This window comes from Hyalella azteca, unplaced genomic scaffold (genome assembly GCF_000764305.2).
Source record: "Hyalella azteca isolate HAZT.00-mixed unplaced genomic scaffold, Hazt_2.0.2 contig111, whole genome shotgun sequence".
NCBI classification, from domain to species: domain Eukaryota; kingdom Metazoa; phylum Arthropoda; class Malacostraca; order Amphipoda; family Hyalellidae; genus Hyalella; species Hyalella azteca.
This window is the reverse complement of record NW_025930472.1, coordinates 228,820-254,490: the sequence shown is the minus strand read 5'-3', so window position 1 is coordinate 254,490 and position 25,671 is coordinate 228,820. Positions and strand designations below refer to the sequence as shown.

The 25,671-nt window shown below is 43.7% G+C and overlaps 1 protein-coding gene across 1 annotated transcript; it reads left to right on the top strand.

The window, feature by feature from the left end:
• Positions 1-278: 278 nt before the first annotated feature.
• LOC108674844 lies at positions 279-20,488 on the top strand. Its single transcript, XM_047882685.1, has 13 exons — positions 279-3,213; positions 10,404-10,665; positions 11,093-11,177; positions 11,385-11,523; positions 11,880-12,055; positions 12,784-12,970; positions 13,185-13,336; positions 13,588-13,726; positions 14,105-14,313; positions 15,088-16,420; positions 16,635-17,456; positions 18,476-18,637; positions 19,043-20,488. The coding sequence occupies exons 1-13, from the start codon at positions 381-383 to the stop codon at positions 19,498-19,500; spliced, it is 6,957 nt and encodes a 2,318-aa protein (XP_047738641.1). The 5' UTR covers positions 279-380; the 3' UTR covers positions 19,501-20,488.
• Positions 20,489-25,671: the final 5,183 nt, after the last annotated feature.

The window sequence follows — 25,671 nt, the reverse complement described above, 5'->3', positions numbered from 1 at the left end:
CGTTCATGTCCTATCGAATATTAAATTTGATTTACGACCGTCGGTTTGAGTTTCCACATTCCAAGGTGCCACCACGCGCTTGTTAAGGAATAAGTCAGTTAAATAGTACACTAGTGGATATGGCATAGTTGTGTTCAGATTTTTATAGAATCTAGCCATAGGATTGTTATAGGGAATATTAACTTACTTAATTAACTTGCGTAGTCGTAAATTCATTACTGACTATTACGCATTGAACTTCATCGGGATGTTTTTAAGAAATTTCTCTGTCATTTTAGTTGCTAGTGTCAATTCATTAACTTTTATCAAATAGTGTTCTCAGAGTAAAATTGAGCCATAAAGGCGTGAAATAATCTACTGCATTTATTTTGTGATTGCCAATGGCATCAAGTAGGCTTGAGCCGACTGAGGTTGTGGGCAAGCAAGGCCCTGGTGTGTATTACAACCTGCCAGCTTCCGCCTCTTGTGAGAAGCCCGAGTGTTTGCCCGCTGATGCAGCTGCCCTGACTACGCTGCTCCCTGCATCCTTTACTTCAGTGAACGATCACAGTGCGCCTCTTCAACCTATCTGTCGTGAAAACATTACCGCCAGTCGTCAAGGGTTTAGTAAGAAAGCATCGCCCAGTAAACTGCCAGTTCTCAAACATAAGACTGGTCCAGTTCCTTCTAAAAGAACTTCGCTGAGTAGGGTGCTCAAGATTAGAAATAAAGAAAAAGACGAAGTGCTTCCAAATAATTGTGCCACTGAAAGTGATCAGTTAAGCAAGAATTCAGTCGATGTTCTTAACCAAGCAATTTTCGTAAATAATGTCCATTCAAACAGCCGAGAAATTCCTTCAGAGTCAAAGCCCGCGAAGAAGAAAAGTTCTTCAACCAGCAGCCTTTTCGGTTCTTGGCTTAGGAAGAAAGGGAAAGAATCCAATTCCACCACTGACCTGAAGCCGACTTTGTTGCCCAGCGCAGTGGAGACCCCAGAAACATGCACGCGAGACAACAGCAGTTTGGATTGTAACGAACATCTCGATCCAAATCTTCGCTCGACTGAAACTCTATGCGCACCACAACGAGCTAGCTTCACGTTATCGCCGCGCGCCGTCTCAGGAATTTCGTGGAAGTTTGATGACCTTCCTCCAGCTGACATCGCAGCCAACCTAGAGGAGAATTACAGAGCCAGCAATGAGGATCCTCACAGAAGTTCTAAATGTTTGAACTTGTCCCCTTCCTCAGACACAATGTCCCGAGCATCATCTGTAGACATTTACTCGAATCAAATAGACATGAACCTCACAAACTCAATTCTGGAATCATTTTCCGACAACCTCTCCATAGCAAGCGATGGCACCATGGTAGGACAGAATAGTCACGTTTCTGATGATAGAATCAAATGCATAGCTTCTTCCAAGGTCGAGTACTGCAATCTTGCATGGATGACTTCGTCAGTCCATGAGGAGGACCAAAGCGACGTGCGTGTCGTTGAGAATCTCTTCCATGGCTGTCCTGACAACACTTCATGTTTGCGTCCTGAGGCCGGAGTCAATCTTTTCAACTGCGCTAGCGGCACCTCGACTGAGGCAAAGAATTTACGAGTTACGTCCGCCCACAATATGGGCTATCCGCTGGTCGTAAATGCAAGTGACGATTTTTCTTCTTCGTCTAAACCTAATTTAGGACTAATTGCGAATGGCGTCAGCGTGCCTCACTGCTGGCTGCACCTTCTTAGTCCTACTGAACTTTCAGAGCCAGCAGATCAGGAACGCGAAATCAAATTGGGAACACGAGTGCAAGAGAAAGTCGATCAAATTATGAACGGAAATGGAGACGGGCGTATGTCATGTGAAAATCTTATTGAAAATGATTATAATTCTACTAGAATTTCAGAGGTAGGCCAAGATAAATCTCACCAATCAGATCAGTGCTCAGAAAATAAAATGCCTATGAACAGATTAGTTGCTGCATTTCAAAATGAGAATTCGTCTATTGTTTATCATTTCATAAAGGACGAAACGAATGCTGGCTCTGGCGTGGAACCTTTATCTGATAGTAACGTGATAAGTCAGGAGGTCACTATCGCTGGAATCAAAGAATCCATCAGTAAATTGGCCACTCGGCCTAATGCTGATATCACGAACATAAATATTGAATCACAGATTGATTTTGGACGCGAACAATTATCGACCTCGAATTCTATGCGCAACGCTGTCGTTTATGAAGTTAAGGACATTGTGGTTAAACCTCTTAGCAGCGACCGCAGAGAAATCTTGGTTAATGCGCCACTTGATGTACCAAGACCTGCAGATTCTTCTAACCGAGTTACTCTCATCCCTGACTCCACTACTGCTGAATGCACCTCGGAAATGTCTAATGACCCATCGTCATCACATCTTGCTGGCTGCTCTGTGACATCTTCTAATGATATACATCAGCAAAATTTTACTGCCAACGCTACGGATTGCGAACTGAAAACATCAGCCTCTTACGATGAGTCAACGGCTTTTTCTCTTGCCAACGTAGCGGCTAATGTACCGAGGTCTTCAGGGCAGTCGGCATCAGGGACGCATCTCGGAGATAGCGTCAGGACTAACGGGTTACACAAGGCGGTCGCTGATGTGGACACAACTGATACGGATGACGATGAACTGGAGCGAGCGATATGCAGTCAGACGGCAAGTAGCGTGAGACCAGCAGAGTCGCAGAGCTCTTCTCCAGCAGACATCTATAGTCAGAGCTACACCGCCAGGGCATCTTTTGTCAAGCCTAAAATTGTTAATTATCAACGACCATCTGTTCCAACCGAAAACATGTCAAGTGGTGTGAATCCCACTGGGTTTTCTAACGATCTTTACGTCCTGTGCGCTAACGATGGATCGATGCCAGTTTTGCGTTGCGATAATACACAATCGCCAACACAATTACCTAGAACATTCACGTACCGAGACTTGGCCGGCCAACACCTCGACTCAGCAATGAACGAAAGATATCCAAGACTGGTGTCCAGGGATGGGGCTCAGCTGGCTATGCCTCAGCCTGCCGAATTTGAGCCCGGTGAGTTCAGCAGTCTGTTGTTGCCGCGTCTGTTTACTCTGGACTCCGAGAGCGGAGTTTCCGATAGAGACAGAAAAATAATACGAAATATGAGAACCAACTTGGCCGATTGGCAGAAGAAGAGCGAGTGGCTCAGCAAGAAGAAACGAATGAAAACTTTCAAGAAGATGGGTAAGTAAATTTCCACATCATATTATGAGCTGTGTTGTTCTCTTATATTCTTGTCTTTATTATGTGATCTATGTCCGATTGTAACCAATCAAAAATTCTCATTTACATGACTAAAATAAGAGTATTCATTTATATATCATCTCATGGAAAAATGTCATAAAAGGCTCTATTCTCGTACAGTTTATTGCTGATAAATGCGCTACTGTAACCCTGAGCTCTAAAATGAGACGAAATGGTCTATTTAGTTCTTCGGCCACAAGCAGTAAATCTCAAGTGCATTCACATTATGTACCCTATATAATATATACCTATGGCAAGATGGTTCCTGCATATGTAGTATATAAGTTTTTTGTTGCATCTAAGAGCAGCAGGGTTTTATTAGGCGACCCCGGGTGAGATCCTTGTAGGCCATTAGTATAATTTGTGAGTGGGCTGAGGTGATCTGTGAGTGGGCTGAGGTGATCTGTGAGTGGGCTGAGGTGATCTGTGAGTGGGCTGAGGTGATCTGTGAGTGGGCTGAGGTGATCTGTGAGTGGACTGAGGTGATTTGTGAGTGGGCTTATAGGTGATTTGTGAGTGGGCTTATGTGATTTATGATTGGACATAGGTGATTTGTGAGTGGGCTTAGGTGATTTGTGAGTGGGCTTATGTGATTTGTGAGTGGGCATAGGTGATTTGTGAGTGGGCTTATGTGTGTTGTGAGTGGGCTTAGGTGATTTGTGAGTGGGCTTTTGTGATTTGTGAGTGGGCATAGGTGATTTGTGAGTGGGCATAGGTGATTTGTGAGTGGGCTTAGGTGATTTGTGAGTGGACATAGGTGATTTGTGAGTGGGCTTAGGTGATTTGTGAGTGGGCTTATGTGATTTGTGAGTGGGCTTAGGTGATCTGTGAGTGGGCTTTTGTGATTTGTGAGTGGGCTTTTGTGCTCTGTAAGTGGGCTTTATTTTCAGCGCCAGCTATCAGCTCTTATTAGCCTTCGCCCAACACCGTTATCTCACGTCAGCGTCAGCCATGCACGCTTATTATGCATATTGTTTATTAAGCATATATCCTTGTTTTGTTTCAGTATCCCAGTACACTTATCGCATCAGTATCTTAGTAAACGTATCGCATCAGTATTCTATTACACGTATCGCATCAGTATTCTATTACACGTATCGCATAAGTATCCTAGTGCACGTATTGTATTAGTATCCTTGCACTAGTATCGCATCAGTATCCTAGTATACATATTACATCAGTATCCTAGTATACGTATTACATCAGTATCCTAGTACTCATAACGCATCAGTATCCTAGTACTCATAACGCATCAGTATCCTAGTACTCATAACGCATCAGTATCCTAGTACTCATAACGCATCAGTATCCTAGTATCCAAATCAAACTTCACTTGTTCTATGCCAAAAGCTGCAATGTTTGCTGCGGCCGACAGCTGAGCGGCGCCCTGCAGTGCCAATGCATTGTCCAACAGACGTCCGTTCATAGTAGCATTGTTGCGTGCATAGTCCCATAGTTGCCTGCAAAGTGCCATAGTTGCCTGCATAGTCCCATAGTTGCATTCATAGTCCCATAGTTGCATTCATAGTCCCGTAGTTGCCTTCATAGTCCCGTAGTTGCATTCATAGTCCCATAGTTGCATTCATAGTCCCATAGTTGCATTCATAGTCCCATAGTNTAATTTCAACATTTATTATCTAACCTATGCTTATATTGGCGCGTTCAAGTGGGTAAAAATAGGAACCTTCGCTAGCTAAACGTGAAATATGATGAAGATCTTGCAACTCGTATCGCTCGCGTAATATGTTACGTAAACTCACGCCAAATGAATTTGTATAAAGGATTTCTTCCTTCCTTTAGCGTGTAGATGCGTTAACCTCAATAATATGAAACAGGAAATTATGATCGCATGTAATCTTGGTTCAGTTCTCAGCAGGAATGCAGGGTGGAAACGAGCCTTGGTCTTGTTTTCACCCTGAACGCGCACGAATTTTCAGGGAAAACTTTCACAAAATTTCCCGAGAAAAGATGATCGTAAATTTGGATCTAAGATGAATGAGGGAAAAGCAATGACAGGTCTGGGTGAGCTGGTGCATGCACGGTATAGTGTCGTGGTCGGAAGTGACGTGGTGCGAGCCGCCGTTGATGACGTGTGTGTGGGGGGACGAGGGTGCCACATGTGGCCCCCTCCCCCGCAGCAGAGGCCGTGTGGGTGCCACATGTGGCCCCCTCCCCCCTCCGGGTCCCATAAACGCATTCCGTTCACTAACAAAACGCCTGGCCCTGTTTGTGGCGTTTCTTTTATGAGCCTTCTCCTCGTAGCTCGGTTGTGATGTCAAGAGTTTTTTATGTTTCAGAATAGAGTATAGGTGTCGGCGCTGAAGAAATAGGCCCATGGCCTGATTCAGAGCACCTAGGCGTGAGAACCTCTTCTTAAATTTCAAAACTTGTTAACTTCTAGCCGACTGGGTGCTCCTCAATAGCGGGAATACTGTTTAAGTCCTAATATGTGAATACGCTACAAAAGGATTGATTAAAAACGTAAGCCTTGCCCTCATCAGAGGCTGTCTCTTATACACATCTAGATGTGTATAAGAGACAGCCCCAGCCTCCTTCCTCCCCAGCCTCCCCAGCCTCCCCTGCCTCCCCAGCCTCCTTCCTCCCCTGCCTCCCCAGCCACGCCCCACATTCCTCTCCCTGATTATCAACTTGAATCAAAACGACCATTAGTAATGTATGGCTAGCCGACCTATCTTAAACATTATGGCATTTATGTGTGAATGCAATTGTTTTTCTTATGTCATTCCTACGTGAATCTAACCGTGTTTTGTTCTGGTATTTGTGTGTGAGCCTTATTGTGTTTCTTACCATTTTAAAAATATTATTGTGCTTCTTTCAACACTAGTTCGTGAATGCATGCCTTAATTGGGTCGTACGGTCAGGTCTTTGTAAGGCTGTCTAACTCCACGCTGAACTTGAAGCCAACACGTGACAACGGAACGTTTCTTACCCACGTGTATTCTGCCGCGAGTCATAAAAAATAATATACGAATTAATTCTACGCTATATCCTCTCATTACATTACCATTACTGTAAGTTGGTCTAAGATTACTTTCGTTACATGTATAGCTGCTCTTGACATGTGAAGGACATGTGCAGAAATGTGTGTATTCAAAGCTGATCTACACGTCAAGTTCCGTATCCATTTACATCTTTTTTTCCTCTATGACGAGCGGCTGCCGAGCGGAATGTCCCCAAAAGTGGGGAATTGCTTCTCCCCAACCCCCGTCTCTCTATAGGCCTCTGAGGCACCTAACCACAACTCCCCCAACCCCCGATAACACATGTACGTTCTGATGAAGATATCACTGAAGAAACCTATTGTGTACACGCGCTACTTCGTTCTGATGAAGATATCACTGAAGAAACCTATTGTGTACACGCGCTACTTCGTTCTGATGAAGATATCACTGAAGAAACCTATTGTGTACACGCGCTACTTCGTTCTGATGAAGATATCACTGAAGAAACCTATTGTGTACACGCGCTACTTCGTTCNCGTGAGTGTCCTGCACGTCGCTGCAAGTGAGGCACTCCACACGTAACACCGTCACTCGTGAGTGTCGTGCACGTCGCTGCGAGTGAGGCACTCCACACGTAACACCGTCACTCGTGAGTGTCATGCACGTGTGTGCGCAGCTCGGAATGTGCTTACGTTTCAGTTTTGTCTTCATCGCAACGTTGCCGCGATTGCTTGAGACGTTTGCTCTTGTCGCGTCGACTTGCGCTCTCGGGCTATGGAAACATTATCACTCGTCATATATCATCATATATCAACCTAGGCTGTGCATTATTCTGGTACTGACGTCGCCTCAGTAACGCCTTCATTCATCGCTCGGTACTTTAACTCTTAGAATAGAATAGAAAAGAAGTGTCAGCACTGAAGAAATAGGCCCATGGCCTGTTGCCGATTCTTGTACTTTTCGTGACTTGATTCGCAAGGGATCCGGCCTTTGGAACCCGATCTTTCCATAAGTGATGATTGATTGAGATAGCTGCTCTTGATCGTTTTGTGTTAGCTCGCATTCAGTGCTTGATTCCGATATTGCGATTTGTAGTCCAAGATGTTGATTTTTTAATTACTCATGTTTCTACCGCTTACCTCTTACTTCGGGACCGTGCCTTCAGGCACGGAGCCGCGGTAATTCATTAATTATTGATGGTAATCGATATATGTTTAATTTCAACATTTATTATCTAACCTATGCTTATATTGGCGCGTTCAAGTGGGTAAAAATAGGAACCTTCGCTAGCTAAACGTGAAATATGATGAAGATCTTGCAACTCGTATCGCTCGCGTAATATGTTACGTAAACTCACGCCAAATGAATTTGTATAAAGGATTTCTTCCTTCCTTTAGCGTGTAGATGCGTTAACCTCAATAATATGAAACAGGAAATTATGATCGCATGTAATCTTGGTTCAGTTCTCAGCAGGAATGCAGGGTGGAAACGAGCCTTGGTCTTGTTTTCACCCTGAACGCGCACGAATTTTCAGGGAAAACTTTCACAAAATTTCCCGAGAAAAGATGATCGTAAATTTGGATCTAAGATGAATGAGGGAAAAGCAATGACAGGTCTGGGTGAGCTGGTGCATGCACGGTATAGTGTCGTGGTCGGAAGTGACGTGGTGCGAGCCGCCGTTGATGACGTGTGTGTGGGGGGACGAGGGTGCCACATGTGGCCCCCTCCCCCGCAGCAGAGGCCGTGTGGGTGCCACATGTGGCCCCCTCCCCCCTCCGGGTCCCATAAACGCATTCCGTTCACTAACAAAACGCCTGGCCCTGTTTGTGGCGTTTCTTTTATGAGCCTTCTCCTCGTAGCTCGGTTGTGATGTCAAGAGTTTTTTATGTTTCAGAATAGAGTATAGGTGTCGGCGCTGAAGAAATAGGCCCATGGCCTGATTCAGAGCACCTAGGCGTGAGAACCTCTTCTTAAATTTCAAAACTTGTTAACTTCTAGCCGACTGGGTGCTCCTCAATAGCGGGAATACTGTTTAAGTCCTAATATGTGAATACGCTACAAAAGGATTGATTAAAAACGTAAGCCTTGCCCTCATCAGAGGATATCTTTCGTTGATCTACTTTCAAATCAGACATACCATCGTTGTCTTGCACTTCGAACTATCGTATAAAAAGAAGGCTTTCTGGTTCTTTTTTGCATTTTAGGCAATATCTTTCTCAAAGTTTTTAACTGCGGTGCGACAGTTTTTTAGCTTGATTTCGAGCTCTTGTGTATATGTTATAATCAGCATCACTACGAATCTGTAAATAACGCTTGTAGGCTTCCTTTTTGGTTTTCAGCTTAGCTAGAACTGTACTGTTCATCTACCGAGTTTTTCTGACTCCGCGTACTGAGCTTAATTTTGGGTACACATGCATAAACTGCAAACATAGCCCTACTTTGGAATGTTGCTGCATACCTTGCAATGTTGTTGCATACCTTGCAATGTTGTTGCATACCTTGCAATGTTGCTGCATACCTTGCAATGTTGTTGCATACCAGTCATGACCTGTTTAATAAAAATATTACCTAAATTCCATCTCTTTTGGTCGGGTTTGAATGGCCACATGCCACGCCTGTCAAGACTTGTTAGCGGTGCATCAGGCAGCAACAATTGTACAGTTTTTGGCAGAACATTTTGGCGTATTTTTGCTGAGCAGCTGAGGAGGCGGGGCTTGAGAGAGGCGTGGCGACGGAAGCTGCAGTGAGCACCCTCACGTGGTGCCTATACTTAGCCTTCCTGTCCTGCCCTCGGCTCATCACCTTATATGAACAGTTCTAAGAACAGCTTCTACTTTCTCATCCATCAGAAACTGTTCCTCGAATTTCGTTTTATTTTAACTTTATCAACAACATTTCTGCAAGCATCCTTTCGGTTCTATCGGCAACAGTACTCTGAACATCCTCTTGTTTCAACTTATCGGCAAGATTTTTCAGAACCTTCTCCCATTTTCATTTTATCAGGCAGGGCTTTCTCAATATTCGTTCATTTCCGTTTCTTTGGGAATAGTTCTCTGAACCTACTCTTCTTTTCGTTTTATCGGGATAGGTTCTCTCCGGTTGACATTATCCCGAGCAGTTCTCCTCTTTGAGGAACGCAGCGCCGAAAATAAATTTGATGCTGCGGAAATTCCTGAAATTATCCTACATAAGTAATAATTATAATTTAATTTCAATGGATTTCATACACCGGAGTTTTTTCCCACTACTGCCGAGTCTCTTGTAACCTGTTGCACTGTGCTGAGGGGAACACCTAACTGTACTGCGCTGTGCTGAGGGGAACACCTAACTGTATTGCGCTGTGCTGAGGGAACACCTAACTGTACTGCGCTGTGCTGAGGGAACACCTAACTGTACTGCGCTGTGCTGAGGGAACACAAAGACGTTGTTAGGTGGTCGAGTGAAGCGATTCTAATGTTTCTGTTTATATCTGTCTTGTATTGAGACCAAGTCCCTTTTGTTGACAAAAAATATTATTTTGATCATCTGAGAACGGCAAAGACACAGAAAAGTACTGTGTACACAGCTTAGGCTGAAGCCTGTAGTGTCACATACCCTCGTACTTATAGGAGGGGACGCTCGTGATCGTTGCCGCACTGCATTCCTTCAGCTCCCGAGTTCAACGTATGTTGGAAGCGTGGCGGCGACGCGTGTCATTTTAAAGTTCAGCATCAGAAGCAGCTTTTATTGTGAAATATTACGGTGCTGGTGTTGGTTGAATGAAGTTGAAACGTAATTAGTCAGCATTTTTTGTTGGTTTGACAGGGTCTGGTTTTACTTGGAATCCCCACCTGTTTGTAGCATATGACCGTACAAAATTGGGAACCGATTTGTGATTAGATGACGTGCGATACTCGTCTATTAATTATGTAGTTCTGTTGATGACATTTGCAGCGAAGTTGTAATCTTGTTATCTCTTGTTGTCCCACAGGAGGCGCCTGCTGCGAAGTTGTAATCCTGTTATCTCTTGTCCTACAGGAGGCGCCTGCTGCGAAGTTGTAATCCTGTTATCTCTTGTTGTCCCACAGGAGGCGCCTGCTGCGAAGTTGTAATCTTGTTATCTCTTGTTGTCCCACAGGAGGCTCCTGCTGCGAAGTTGTTATCCTGTTATCTCTTGTTGTCCCACAGGAGGCGCCTGCAGCGAGGTTGTTATCCTGCACGCCAGCGACGGCGCCCCGTGGGCGCGCTACCTTGCCTCCCTCCTGACGAGCGCCCTCACGTACCGCCTGGGGGACGACGCCTGTACCGGCGGGGCGAGTGGTGGCAGCGCCTGTACCGGCGGGGCGAGTGGTGGCAGCGCCTGTACCGGCGGGGCGAGTGGTCCACAAACCGGGTTCACGTGGGTTCCGGTTGCTGGTTCATGTCGACAGAAGATACATCATCGCCCCAGGTACGTCGAGCTGTACGTCGACGCCGCGTATGTTCATTGTTTACTAGTTCTCCATGTTCTGTTTGTTGTTCTTTTTTTCAGTTTGGCATAGTTGGGTTTGTGGAAATTATGTAATATTTGTTTTTTTATTATTATATTTCTCCCGCTGTCATAATGCCCCCTCTCGCTGTCTCCTTAAACTATGCATTTTGTATCTTCTATGATATATATCGTTTGTATATCTTACTTCTATGATACATACATTGATATATATCGTCCTGTTGTGTCGCCTGTATAGCACGTTATGATGTTGATTTTTATAGATGAATTCATACAATGAAGCTCCTCTTTTACCCCCTCCACTTAATACGTGATATGTATAATTACAAACGCTCTAAATATATCATAGATAAATGTGCTTATAATTGTTCAATTTCGACTTATCAAGCGTGGAGTGTCGCAACGTCGAGCGTATCCTTGGTCCCAGCGTTCCTCCCATCCTAGCACAGCGACTGCACTCCGCCAGGGTACAGGTGCGTCATCCTTCAAGCTTATAAACTTACTTTATGAATTAAATTGATACATAGATCCGTCTGGAACTAGAGAGAAGTTTTTAATACAATATCCTGCATCAAATTTTGAGTTATTACTGGTCCCGTAATACATTGATCCGTCTGGAACTAGAGAAGTTTTTGATACATTATCCTGCATCAATAATTGAGTTATTATTGCTGCCGTAGATCGTGGTGATGACGCCTGGCTTCCTGAGCCACGTCAACGACCCGCAGCTGGAGCTCGGCTGCGTGCTCGTCCCCAGACGAATACTCGGCCTCCTCGTCGGCACCTCCTGCGACCACGTCAACGACCGCCATCTTGGAGGTGAAGCTTCCTTGCTGATGTACTCTTCCTAGTGCTCGGAGGAAGCGTGTAATCCGCAGTTAATGTTAATGCTTTACTGCATCCGCGGTCCTGGTTTACTAAATCTATTATTCGCACGCGTTAATGGTTTGCTACAGCCGCGTTTCTGGTTTACATTTAGAAGTTATACGTCGAACTTTATTACACATTTATCGATTGCGTTAGCCATGTTATCATTGTAATGTCAAGACTTAGCCGTAATTGTCCGTATATGATACTCGTGTATTTTGATATACTCCATGAACATTGCTACTGTGCGCATCGATGTTAAGCACTCATGAGTTACCAGCACATTGGTAATGGCTTGTATCTTGCAGCATTGATATCATTCCAAGAGTGGCCACTGCTGACTGTGGCACAGCCCAGCGTGTGGCTGTGCGCCGCTGTGGTGAGCCGTGCGCTGTCTGTGCTGTGCAGCAGTCGCGTGTACAGCGGGTACAGCGAGGAGCCTTCCCGTGGTGCCTTCAGGATCTCGCCCTCCAAGGTGACGGAGGTGAGAACCGCGTCCTCTGAGACGCCTTCAGGCAACGTGTCTTGACGGTAAATGTATTGCTCAACTAGTGAGTTGTATGGCGTTGTATCCTCATGTTAAATATTCTGCAAGTTATAACATTACATAACGCAGTGATGTCGGCGCCGAAGTGTAGGCCTGATGTGGCCTGTCGCCGATTCTTGTACTTTTCGTGACTTGTTCACAGAAGATCTAAAATCGTGTCATTTGACCGGATCATTTCAAAACTGACGATAGTTTGCAATAGCTACTAGACTTCCACCGGGTTCGATATGGTGCTAGGCCTTTCAAGTCTGAACATATATTTTTCCATAGCTTTATCTAGTCTGTTCTTGAACGCGTTCATACTCGGAGCGTCATGCTAATGTCAGCTAAACTTGATTCCGACGGCGAGTAAACACGAACATCTTCTGTTGTATTGCCTCGGTCGCCTATTGTTCACTCATGTCTCTGTATGTCGATGCCTCGCTCCTTATCGAACCCGGTGGAAGTCTAGTAGCTACTTCAAACTATCGTCAGTCATGAAAAGATCCGGTCAAATGACACGAGTTTAGATCTTCTGTGAACAAGGCACGAAAAGGAAAAGAATCGGCGACAGGCCACATCAGGCCTACACTTCAGCGCCGACATAACTATGTTATGATCATGTTATGTTATATTATGTTATGTTTATGTTGGACCCGTAACTCCTCGCGTCGTCTCGTTGACAGAGCCAGCGTCAGGTCTACCTGCTGGTGGAGGACTCAGACTCAGGGGCGGGACAGGGAGAGCTTGTGTCTCTGGAGGGCGTCGCTAGGGACGACGTTGTGATCCATGTGATGCTTGAAGGCGTCACAGCGACGCGCGTGCACAACTGGAAGTACCACAACCCCTACTGCGTCTCCTTCAGGATGCCAGGTCAGTGGCTGAGGTTCCTCAGGAGTTATTTGATGCTCAGAAATAATTATTTGCCGTCATGATATATATCGGAGCCCCTGTGGTCGACCGCTTGTAAATTGGGTGAAATTTAGCACCGCATTTCAAATGAGAAAAATTTAGCGACATACGCCACTAGACAATAATGTTGCCCTCCCTTAAGAGCGACCTTGCAGCTGACCTATTCCTCCCACAGACGAGGCGATGCGCACGTCTCGCCTGGTGGAGGTGACGCTGGCGCTGCCGGGGGCGACGCTCGGCGCCCGTAAAATAAAATGCGAGAGCAGACAAGACACCATCGCCGCCCTCCTGCTGACGCTGTCAGACGGCGCTGACGTCATGAGTCAGGTGTGTTGTGTGCAGCTGACGTCATGAGTCAGGTGTGTTGTGTGCAGCTGACGTCATGAGTCAGGTGTGTTGTGTGCTTGTCGAGCAAGCCCTTCGTGTCGAGCAAGCCCTTCGTGTCGAGCAAGCCCTTCGTGTCGAGCAAGCCCTTCGTGTCGAGCAAGCCCTTCGTGTCGAGCAAGCCCTTCGTGTCGGGCAAGCCCTTCGTGTCGGGCAAGCCCTTCGTGACGCTCACTCCTCTCCCCTCCGTGCAGAGTCTGGGCGTCGCCCCCAGGAGCCTAGACGCGCACCTTGCCTCCTGCCTGCGCCGCGGTCTGCCGCCCTTCACGGGCGCCCCACTAGCAGCACACCTCCCGCCGCCCTCCCGCCTCTCCTGCAGCAGCGCACAACCGCGTACGGGTTCTTATTGCGTTCTTATTATCCGCGTTGATCCTGTAGTTCTATTTATATAATCAGTTATTCATTAGCGGTTTAGTTTCCTGTTTCTCTACGTGTCCAAAATAACGCCTACTGATTTAATGACGAGTGAGAAGAGGGCGGTTGTATGGGGGGGGAATGTTATATAAGTGAGATCTTCTTGCGCTAAACAGAATGTAATGAATTTTTTATGAAGCGTTGCGCTCCAAATAGCGATGCTTCTATGCTAAACTCACCTGGCTATCCTGGGAATACGATTTGTAGGCGGCCATCATGGCCGTAGCTCTCCTGAACTCCTCTTTACATAAACAAATGTAACGAATCATTCAATATTAAACTTTCCTTTGTTCGCAGCACCTGGAGACTGTCGCTCGCCAAGTCATCTACCGACGTGGCTCCACTTCGCGGCGCACCACGGGCTGCTGGAGCTGACGGCGGCGCTGCTGACGGTGCCGGGGTGGCGGGAGGCCGTGCGGTTGCCCAACTGCGATGGCCTCACCCCTGACAGGCTGGCCCAGGCCAACGCCCACGACAATCTCGCTGAGAGGCTCGAATATCTTGCCGTACGCCCTCCAGTAACGCTGGCTTTAAATCTGGGTTTATTTTGTAGTCTTCTTTTTATGTTTAATTTTCCAACGAGAGGGGTTTGAGATCCATCAATTATAAGGCACTTTAGGAGATGAATTCATCCCGAACTGCAAAAGTTCGTCCCGCTGTGCGTGTCATCTGCTCTTTGTTATTGCGACTCGCTATGTACGCCGCCTGCTGCTGCCCATTTGTTGTGATGGCGCCGAAGCCCTATGTTAATTGAAGATATTAGGTAGCTGGTGCTCAATGTATATTAATCGGAGATATCAGGCAGCTGTTGCTCAATACTATATATTATGCGGAGAGATCTGGTAGCTGTTGCTCAGTATTAGTTCATTTAGTTGGTTAGGGGGAACTCGATATCTGTTGGTTGATGATTTTGTACAGCTGGCTGTCGATCGATAGTTTACTACATTTGTAAAGACCGCCTCATTTTTTTTGAAGTCACACTCACCTGACGCTCCTTTACTTCTATACTGGGCCGATCATTGGGCTCAGTATCGCCTGCAATTTTGTGTAGCTCGGAAATAATTTTAATGGGTGTTTTTTTTCTGTTGTCTTTCTATCACCAAGCAATTTTGCATCATTTTTCCTATGAGTGAGAATGTAAACTCGCTTATTATTCATAAAAACGTGTGTGAATTCCGAAATAATACCATGATTTTGCTGCTATTTTTTTAATGAGTAGCTCTCTCACTCACCACTCATAGTAACTTACCCATGCTTGAACATTTCTTGTGTTTGACTAGCTGCTGGTAACGGACGAGTCGCTGGCGGATTTCGAAGCTCCGCCGAACCTCTCTGAGCTCTCGAACTGCAGCGCCACCAGGGCAGACTGCCTCCACTCTCCGAGAGCTGAGGGCTTCACTCGTAGCTCTACTGGCTGCAGTACCGGCATTGCGGACTGCCTCCAGTCCCCGAGATCTAAGGATATCACAAGGACCTCCTCCACAGGCAGCAACCGCAGCCATGACTTATCCTGCAACGCTGCTTCCCCAAGGCGGTCGCGCTTCACTTGCAGTCCCTCTTTACTGTGTGCTTCACATCCCAAAAAATGTCTGGATTTGGCTGTCAATTCCACGACTATTTCTGTTTGCGCTTCAGCTACGCCAATCTCAGAAGTGACAACTTGTGTTGATGGATCAAAGGAGCACAAAATTGGGTGTCATGTGAAGCAAGTCCAGGGACATCAAGTCCTCCGTCGCTCTCCTTCGTCAGATGGAGCCCATGAGTCGACAGGAGTTTTTGAATCGAAAACAACTGCCAGAAGTGAGGCCGCTGCCACCTATGGAACAGGGGAACGTGCTCTAAAAAATGCTGCCGTAAATAATTCGGATCGCGAGACTTGCGCAAAAAGCAGAAAAGAATTGCCATTGCACCGCACTATTGGTGCCAATTATGACACGGTGTCTCTTCCGAGGCCTGTGCTTCACGCTGGTCTCTTTGAAGAAAGTATGCAATCGGTCACGTTAGGAGGCCCTCGTGCAAGGCCTGTTGTCTTCCGCAGACAGCGATCAGACGAGTCTAATTCTAGGGAAACTAAAACTAAACCCTTAGATGGAGTCAGAAGCAAGAGCATCGATTGCAATTTGGACGAAGATAGCAATGCGCGAGCACCATCACCTACGAATTCTTCGAATAATTCTCAGCTACCTTCACTTTCTGGTAGTTCTGTTTCTGCAAAGGTTACAACGCAAGAGTCAGTTACAAATATTAGTGTTTGCTCTGACGCTTCGATAGTTCCTCGTATTTCTTCAACCCACGAAGATAGATTTAATTATGAAAATAGTCCCGCTGCTTTGCCGTCTTACCGGAGCCCACATGACTCTCTGCCGCCTCTTCCAACCGAAGAATTGCTTGAAAGTAACCTGGAGTCACCCAACCACTTAGGACCCGACTCCGACGGTCACACCAGCTCCACCCCGTGTGCCAGTAGATGGTGTTGTGATCCGAGTTTCAGTAGCGTCAACGGCAGTGCCTTGAATGACAACCAGTTGCTTTGGACCCCGCGGTCGCAAGTTACTGATTCTCAGGACTCTAGTTATTTAGACATGACCCGATCAGACGGCTCGACCTTCAACAGTGAGTTGTTGTCAATGGGATTTGCTTTGCCTGATTTGACCGATAATGAACAGTTTAGACGTTGATGATGAAACGTGTGGAAGGAGATCATTGCAGTTTGATTTTCCATGCTAACATGGCCTTTATATACATCCTAGGTTCACTTTACATTCATATTCTCTGCGTATGTTGATGACATAAATGAATAACAGTAATCTAAATTTTTTTGTTGCAGGTTCTCTGAATATGATGCACCAGAGTCGCGCCATCAGTAGCGCGGCTAATCTCACCCTTGAAGAACTGCGGACGGTAGGACGCTCTTACCCAACCACCTTTCCTGAGTCTGCACGGACACACTCCGACTCAGAGCTACACGAGTCCTACATGGAGTCCTCCTCCTTTGTGCTTCCTTCAGAAATACTTGAATCCATCGCCATGACTCGTTCCGTCACAATGCCTACGTACTCAACTTGCATGGATAAGAGCAACTTTCCTAATGGTAATGCTTTACCGTCCGCTGTATCATCTCCCAATCCGATTACTCCCATCATCGGGCCAAGCTCACGTATCTCGACGCTGGCTACTAATACGGAAACCGTGCCTACCCGTGACTCTGCCGTATCTCTTAATATTACCCGTGATATTTCACCTTCCCCTGCTGGGACTACCACGCCGTCCCTCACAACGTTTCTTGGCTCCTCTATTGCCTCTGGCGGAAGCAGCACAAGAACGCACGAGAGACTGCGGTTCCCGGTTACCTCTGGCAGCAACAACGTGGAGAGATATGACATTAGAAACCATGGAGCTGCTAGCAACGGAAGTCTGCCCAATGGTGCCAGCGGTAACATCGCTGATGAAGTTCAAGTCTCGTCCAGTGACCGAGTGAGCTCGCCCCGTCGTCATGTGACGGCGCCTCATTCTAGAATTATGACTCCGGACAGCGTCTCTTCTCAACCTGAACTCATACAGGCGAATGGAGTTCAGGATGCGGTAATTCTTCGCGGTGGCTCATCTCAAAATAATGGCGTGGCTGCACGGCTAAAAGGCTTTTTCAAAGGTGACTTTGCGTTTACATGTAAGAGATTGATATCTTAATAGACAGGTAACTGGGCAGAGCAATGAATGAAAACTGTCGATTTACAATTTAAAATAGATAAGAACTATAAGCGTTGTCAAGTCGATCAAAGACATCAGAGCTGTTACCTATAGTTCCAAAGTCTGTTCAGTGTGACGGTACACAGCAAAATAGGGCGGGTGGCCTTTCCGAACTCTACAACGGTAATTTTTACACTTGTCCGGCCATTCTCATGCATGCGACGTCATGACGAATGCTGATGCGGACTGCGTACAACTGTATACTGAACCCTATACAGCCGTATGTCACTTTCCGGGAACATAACTTTCAACTTATTATACGTAAACTATTGAGTGTAGCAACCTGAGGACGTTTGTATGCAACAGAGAACATTTTACATTTGAAGTTGTCGTACGTGGCGGCAACCATCAGTGCAAATCATTTTGCGCTCACTAGAACGTATCCTTTTTTGGGGAGTATGCTCGTGACAATATTGCTCCTGTTAACCGTGTCAGGCGGTAGAGGGATAAACTATGCGGGACAGCAATTGGGCTGGAAAAATATCCATTTACCTGAAGAAGGAACTAATTTTAAGATTGATCAACAATATTACATGCCAATTTATTGCTGAAGTTGATGTAGGAATTTATTTATTGCACTTTTCCGTACTTTGCCAAGCATGCGGAACCGTGATCGACTAGTAGAAGATTGTATTCGTGAAGTATTTTCCGTATGTTAACTGGCATGTATTGCTGGCCAATAATTTTAAATTTTCTTCTTTCTTCAGGTGTTAGCAAGCTATTCTGAGTTAATTTCGGTCTTTTGGTCGATTGTGCTTTATACTCGCATAATTATGGTTGCTTTTCATATTGAAAATTGCTTTTCAATTTCTTTGCTTTATAGATGCTGTTTATGTTCAACTTGAACAAACTAATGATATTACTACTAACCAAATAATATGAACTCAACTTGAGATGCTGACATAATTGTATATTTCTTAGCGCGATCAAAGCACCGACTTGGTGAGGCTCGCAGACAAAACTCAGGCCACGCCTCGCACGACGCCGCCGGAGACCCGCACAACGACTACGTCGACGACCCAACCGCTGCTGTGCCGCGCCTCCCGCCAGCGACGGAGGCACTCGCCACCAACCTAACTAGCGGTGAGGGACACGTATTGTCATTACGTTAATAGCGAACTCTTGCATGCACGTCTGCTGCCTAGTAGTGTCAGCTTCTCTGATAATTCACGTTATTTCTGTACATGGTGTTGGTGCGAGCAACTGGCCATGGTGTGTTATAGTAAAATTTAAAAAGTACATATTTTTATGGTGTATCTGTGTTATTTTATGAAACACATTTTTAAATGTAGGAATTATGTTCAGTTTCAATTGTCATTAGGTTTGGGACGTGATCACGACTCCCGACCAAGTGAATCTCCTCTGAACGTCTTTGCTTTTATGGCGAGGTTAGCCCTTTGTTATGATACACTGTTACTTATTTTAAGTTATTGCCAACAAGTTACTATGTGCCATCCTGCAGTTCTTCTAATAACTTGGAATTTTCAGATGAACCTGTTTTGGTGACGTCGTCATCTGCGGCTGACACTCGAGGCTCCGTCGTGGCTCACCGAAGCACTGACAGCTTGGCCTCAAGCTCCACTACTCAAGCCTCGTCTGCCACAACGATCGGTACTTCATTCCAAAGCACCTCCACCACTTCATCATGTCCACGGCAGCCAGCCAGGGCGTCCACAGCCAGCGAGAACCACTCAAATCAGGATACTCATAACGGATATTTCTCCAAGAACGTTTGCCGTGACCCTAATAACGGCATCATTTGTTCGACATTCGAGGATATTGTAGTGAACGATCATCCACATCGTCAGTTTGTTGACTCTCTTTTGAATTCGGGTGATTTTGAGCTAGATGATGAGTCTGCTCGAGGAGATCCAGCCGATGCATCAAGACTTTCACCGGATGCTCCACCCGGAGAGCAGACGCATCATCATGACCGGGTATGTTAAGAAAAACTGATTGCTGTTACTCTTCATGGAACGATAAATCGTCACTGCATACCTAATATCGGATAATACTGAAAAAAGTTGTTGAAACTGAGTCAGTCTTTATTGGGAATGCATGTGAAAATTTACCGATGATAGGTAGAGATATTGTGCAGACACGTATACCTAAATCTCCATTTTCGAGGCAAAAATCAGCTGTATGGATGTAAAAAACCTTTGTTTCCTATGCCTAATTATTGTGAATTATTGGAAAAGTTGACTGTTCTTCTAAGTTTTTGTATCAACTTAAATCTTCATGGTGAAGTCATCAAGGTACATATCAGTTACAAGTTTCTTCACGAAGTGTAAGCGTATTCGATGAAAGTAAGCGTTTTACACAAAAATAATTATACTTACGTTTACCTCACAACGACCCTGTCGGCAAGTATGAATGTGTTACTCGGCCCATTAATGAAGTGCGTCGTCGCTCGCTCACAGCGTGATCTCTTATTTACATTTGCAGCTTCTCAGACTTTGAGAAACGTTTCTCAGGTCCCTGTTTTGGTTAAATTATACCTTTTTATGTTACTTGAGACTTACTTAGTTAATTTTTTCGTTCTCTGAACTTATTGGTGTTTTTTATTGATAAACTGAAACAAAACCTTTTCCTACGAGAAACCGAGCCCTGGCATTGCATCTACTTTAGGTTGATTGATATTTCATGCACCAACCTAATTTTTAAAGCTTCATTTTAAACGTTGCTTGATACTTCTGCATAGTTGCAGTTAATGTGTAAAATCTGCAGCTTTTATTTGTGTAATTACGTTAGCAAAACTGTTAAACAGGAGTCTTCTATTTCTAGCGGCTCAGTAGATAAATTCTCAATTTTTGTGAATCGTTAGCTTAGGTATTCGATTCCTAAAACATTGTATTACATCAACTCATTTTTATTTTTTCTTGACCTACTTACAGAAAATTCATCTTTGGTTAATCATTGGAATATTTTTAATAAATTTGCTTTTCCATATACTTATGGTATTATGACAATAAATAATTTGAAGGATCGTAGTCTTTCCTTACCTATGCTAGGTAGACGGTGAGAAGATCTCCATTGGAAAGATGTTGTGGTTTATGGACAGTAAGGCAACATTTTATGATGATCAAGATGGATATTATATATTTCGTTATTACTTGCTTTAAGAAATGTTAACAACTTAACATTAATTGTTACTGGTGATCGAGTCATTGAGCGACTTTAATGTCCAGCAGTCCATTATTCGTCGCGGACGCGGACTTCAGCGCTGGCAGCTGGGACCGTTTCAGTTGTAACTGTTGTATTGTATACAATAATAAATTGAAGCCCTAACGTTTGTACACGCTTTGTTATCATAAGGAATATGGGAAAAGTTGTCGATATTGGCTTGTTCGCCATTCAGAATTATATCTTTCCACCCTTATTATATAGCCTATATGGTATCATAACGTAATTACGTTCATGGGTGATTCAATATGTGAAAAAATTATGAATACCTACATTACCCAGATCAGGCTAGATGCAAGACTAGGCTATAGTTCTAAACTTCTAACTATAAGTCTATAACTGTTAACTTAAGTGTTAAGCTTTCATGTTATTATAATTTTACAGGAAGCGTCCCATATTTTATAGACTTGTTCTAGTCCAATGGTCAAGCGCTGAGCGCTCCAAGTTGAAGTTGAAGGATACTTTACTGGTCTACTTATAGGACTCAAAAAGTCAAAAATGAACTTGAGGGAGAGTCTAAAAAACTCTCTGCGTCTGCTTTGCCACTAATTATTAGTGGCAAACCAAAGATTTTTAGAATCAGTTCATTTGATGATTTGACAGGCCTATCCAGTAATGACCAGTATCCAGGTGGACCAGGCCTATTCTTTAATCATTAATGCTGAAGAAGATAATAGAGTACAAGACTATTTTTAACTACCTCACTGACATGATTGCAAAGTGCAAACAGCAACTTTTTCAATCAAATGAACAGACTTGACACAGTTGACACTTGACTGTTTGACAGAGCCATGAGATTTCATAGCCTACAATCATACCTACTAAAATTATATGATATATTTTGATATTTTAGAAAAAGTATTTCTTTTCCAATTAGCTACAGCACTTCAGGCCTTCAGCACCAAAATCAATCTCATTTTCAGACTTGATTTTCTCGCACGGTGCACCCATTCTTAACCCTTGGCTTTACTCAAACTGCCTGATTTTCTGAGTCAAAAATTGCAAATTTCACTTTTCTGGTTTTTAGTCTCACCTTAAAGCTGACATTTCACATTCAGACCTATCAAACGGTACCAAAATCATCTCTGTATGTTGATTTATGCCTTGATGACAGTTCGCGGAACTCAGGGTCAGGGCGAAAGGGTTAGGCGCATAGTGACAAACCAGAGATTTTTAAGAATAAATTCATTTTTAATTTCCTCATAACCTCATTTACTCTAGATTTAAACCAATTTTTTCTGTATGATAATGCTGGTACTTGGTAGTTGGTAGGTATCCATGATACTTTTCTGGGCTACTTATAGTAGGTATCAAAAATGAACTTGAGGCCTAGGCATTAGGGGTGGGGGTTCTTTCACATTTAAGATAGTCGAAAATGTCTGGCTGCTCATAGTGACAAAGCAGAGAGTTTTTTAGAATTTAGACTCTCCCTGAAGTTCATTTTTGAGTCCTAAAAGTAGGGTAAACACGGTATATTCCAATTTCTGACACTTTAAGGACGTAGCAAAAAATGAATGGCTATAAAAAAAATACCGTACGTGCAACTCGAGTTCTGTTTGCTTTACGTCACTCTCAAAACTTTTAAGCCCTAAGCATCGCCGGGTAATTTTAAGATGCGTCGCCAGGTAATTTTTAATGTAAAGCCATTTACGCTGAGTAATGAAAAACTATTTACAAGCCACAAACTTATTTACAAGGTTGCATGCACATGTTACTCCAAATAACTAATTTTACCCTAAAAACAGTCCGATTGTACAGCAAGTATCAACTGAACATGTGATAATGCAGTCTGACCACTCTAATGTGACCGCAACTACGTAATCGTAAACTTGATGTTTACATTTTTTTGGTGGGAACTCATCGCAACTGATTTCCGGACAAGCTTCACTGCATACTGATCAATCCAACATATTGGAAACCTTACTTTTTTTAAATAGTTGGCCGAAGACTGACAAATATATTTAATGAAAGAATTTAAATCTAAATGTGTCAAAAGATCTTCTGAAGGCATAAATTTTGCTACTGAAGCGTCACTAAAGATCTTGCAATATTCATTCACTCTCTGCACAGTGGAGTGCCAGTAACAATGAAATGTCACAAAATGTTGCAATATTTATTTAAAAGCCTTTAGAATGCAAACCTACCAAATCCATATATTCTGACACAGTGCGTGACTAAATTTGGCATTTTGTGAGACTAATTCTGGCCGCGCTTCAAACTCTACTAATTCGTAATTCGACACTGTCTCTCTTTGGATCTCAACATTTTCCCGCCAGATGGCCCAGACCTAGTTTTTTGGCAATAGTATGGTGCGCAATAGTATGGTGCGCAATAGTATGACGTCACTATTTCAACCATCAACAAATGCGTGGAACTAAAAAAAAGCTTAATATAAAGGAAAAAGTTGAGAAGTGTCGGAATTACCACGATGTCGGGATATACCACGTTTACCCTAGACCAGTAAAATATGGCTACCAGCATTACTCGCGTTCCTAGGGGGATTGTTCCTAAGCGCCCCACAGCTGAGCTCGCGGTGTCTGACTGCAGGTCTCAGTTGTGGGGTTAAATTATTATGTAGGTAGGATTCCTTACATTTCCCTTCTCTGTCTCTCTCGTGCGGGCAGCTGACGTCCCATGTAAGTGACCTCTTGTTCGAGTGTCTTCGTTTCTGTTGCTTTTAACCTGTCCCTCCTTGTCACTTCGTCTCTTTGAGATGCTAACGCTGCTTCTTTCCAGCCAGCTTCAGCGGGCTGGACATCTGAGACCTTCTGCCCCGTGTGGTTGATGAATAATTAAGACCTTCCACATCTATGGTGATGTTCATCTTGACTTTCGGTGCAAGACAGCTAAATAGCTGAAGCACTAGTAAACATTTGGCCACTAAACTAAACTAAAACTAACAGCATTACGGTATCATACTTAAGAAATTGGTTTAAATCTTGAGTTATTGAGTAAAATAAAACTAAACTGATTCCAAAAAAGCTCTGGTTTGCCAGTTTGCAGTGGCCAGGCGCATAAATAGACGGTCTGAAGATGCTGATCTTTAGTTACCTGGCTGCTGTCGTGTGGGATGGTGCTCATGCAGTTGTTCCCACCATCCTTGACTGAATTTCAGCTCCAGTAACGTCTAGTCTTGTATCCCTGCCACCTGGAATGCCTATTTCAAGGCGCTTGGGACTTTGTTGTGCTCTACTGAACATTCACACTTATTGTCACGGCAAACCTATCTCCTCCTAGAGTTTTTAAGATACAGCAATGAGAGATATATTGATTGATTTGCAAATAAAAGATCTAGAGATTAGTTGTAGCTTTTTTTCAATTTTGTTATAGTTTTGAAAATATTTTGAAAAAAGTGGAGGGAAATTCAAAATGGTGGGGTGGGAATCAAATTTTTTTTTTAAATTCCCACCCCACCCTCAAAAATAAGAATTTCAAAAAACAGCAAGGACCAATTGATAGATAAGGTCCTTACACATCAAATGATATGCATCTTGATATTGTAGCTTAAAAATCCTAGGAGGAGGTAGATTTCTACAGTACCTACCCCCTCTTTGGCTGTTTTCTAAGAATTTCAGGTTTTCTTTCATTTTTTTTCGAAAAATTTACAGGAACAAAAAGTCTTAGATTTATTTTTTACATATGTGTACCAAGTTTCAAAGTGATCCGTCTGTAAATATCCGAAATAAAATTTCCACAAGAAATTGGAAATTTCCATTGGAAATTTTATTTCGGTTATTTACAGACAGATAGCTTTGAAACTTGGTACAGATATGTAAAAAATAAATCTAAAACTTTTTATGTTCATGTGAATTTTTTGAAAAAATTAAAGAAAGCGTGAAATTCTTAGAAAACTGGTGTTTTTTTAAAGGCAACTTGAAAGTCCAATTTGGCAGTAAAGGGTTAAGTGTGGAGCGCTCTGGTACGTTGGGCAGTGGGCCCAGTGGAGCTAAGTGCTTGGAATTCCACCATGGCTGCTATGGTGGTTGGTTGGTGGATCATGGATATTATGTCCATAACAAAAACACTATTGTACCTATCAACTATGTGGACTTGTGCTTAGTATGAAACTCCATTCCACACGTAAAAGCAATAACTCAACAAGATTATCTATGAAAATTAGAGCCTGCACAACTGCAGTGCTGTGCATTTTTCATGCTCATGATTTGCATAATTAATCTTGATTCTAATATGAGCATATGATATGAAGAAAAATTTGAAAGAAGCAAAACTATTACCTACAACATAGCTGAAATCTAGTTTCAACTAATTCACCCCATTTCGTTGTCAATGGCCAGGTCTGCTACAACTACAAGCCAACTGAACATTATTATGGACTATTATTCACTAATGTCAGAGGCAAACACTTGCAGCTGGAAGCCAAGATGGTATATAAATTAATTCCAGGCAACTTTGCTCATTTAATTCCAACTTTTATGCCCTCTGTAGACTGTATACTCATCACTCAGGTGCTGGTTCTATGGCTTATGTTGTGTAAGTGAATTAACTTTGCTCCCTGACTGTTTCAATGGTAAAGGATTAAAATCAGAAAAATCACACATAAAATAGTTTGTTATGCTCAGATTCTGTTTAATATTACTGCAGAACCATTAAATATGAGACGCACAACTTCCTGTATTGTACATCATTAAGCATGTAAATCAAGATCATTAATTCACATAGGAAAAATACCAGTAGGGGACACTGGCTGAAGTCAGCATGACTCTAACTAAGCAACAAACTTAGATTGGCAAATTGATCACTGCCATTAGCTACCAACTAATCTGCCTTCATAATGTTAAGCACCATTCTTTAATCATAGTATCAACATCAGTAAGTACATGGTTACTATCAGCAATATGCTTGCCAGCTACTCAACATATATCATCTACCTAGTGTGTTCTTTTTGCAAAAGCTCAATCTGTATATTGGTTGAT

Excerpts from the sequence above, each read along its gene's own strand:
- LOC108674844 (XM_047882685.1), top strand. The coding sequence starts at position 381 with ATGGCATCAAGTAGGCTTGAGCCGACTGAGGTTGTGGGCAAGCAAGGC. Across the intron at positions 12,971-13,184 it reads CGTCTCCTTCAGGATGCCAG|ACGAGGCGATGCGCACGTCT; the intron begins GTCAGTGGCTGA and ends TTCCTCCCACAG. Across the intron at positions 16,421-16,634 it reads AGACGGCTCGACCTTCAACA|GTTCTCTGAATATGATGCAC; the intron begins GTGAGTTGTTGT and ends TTTTTGTTGCAG.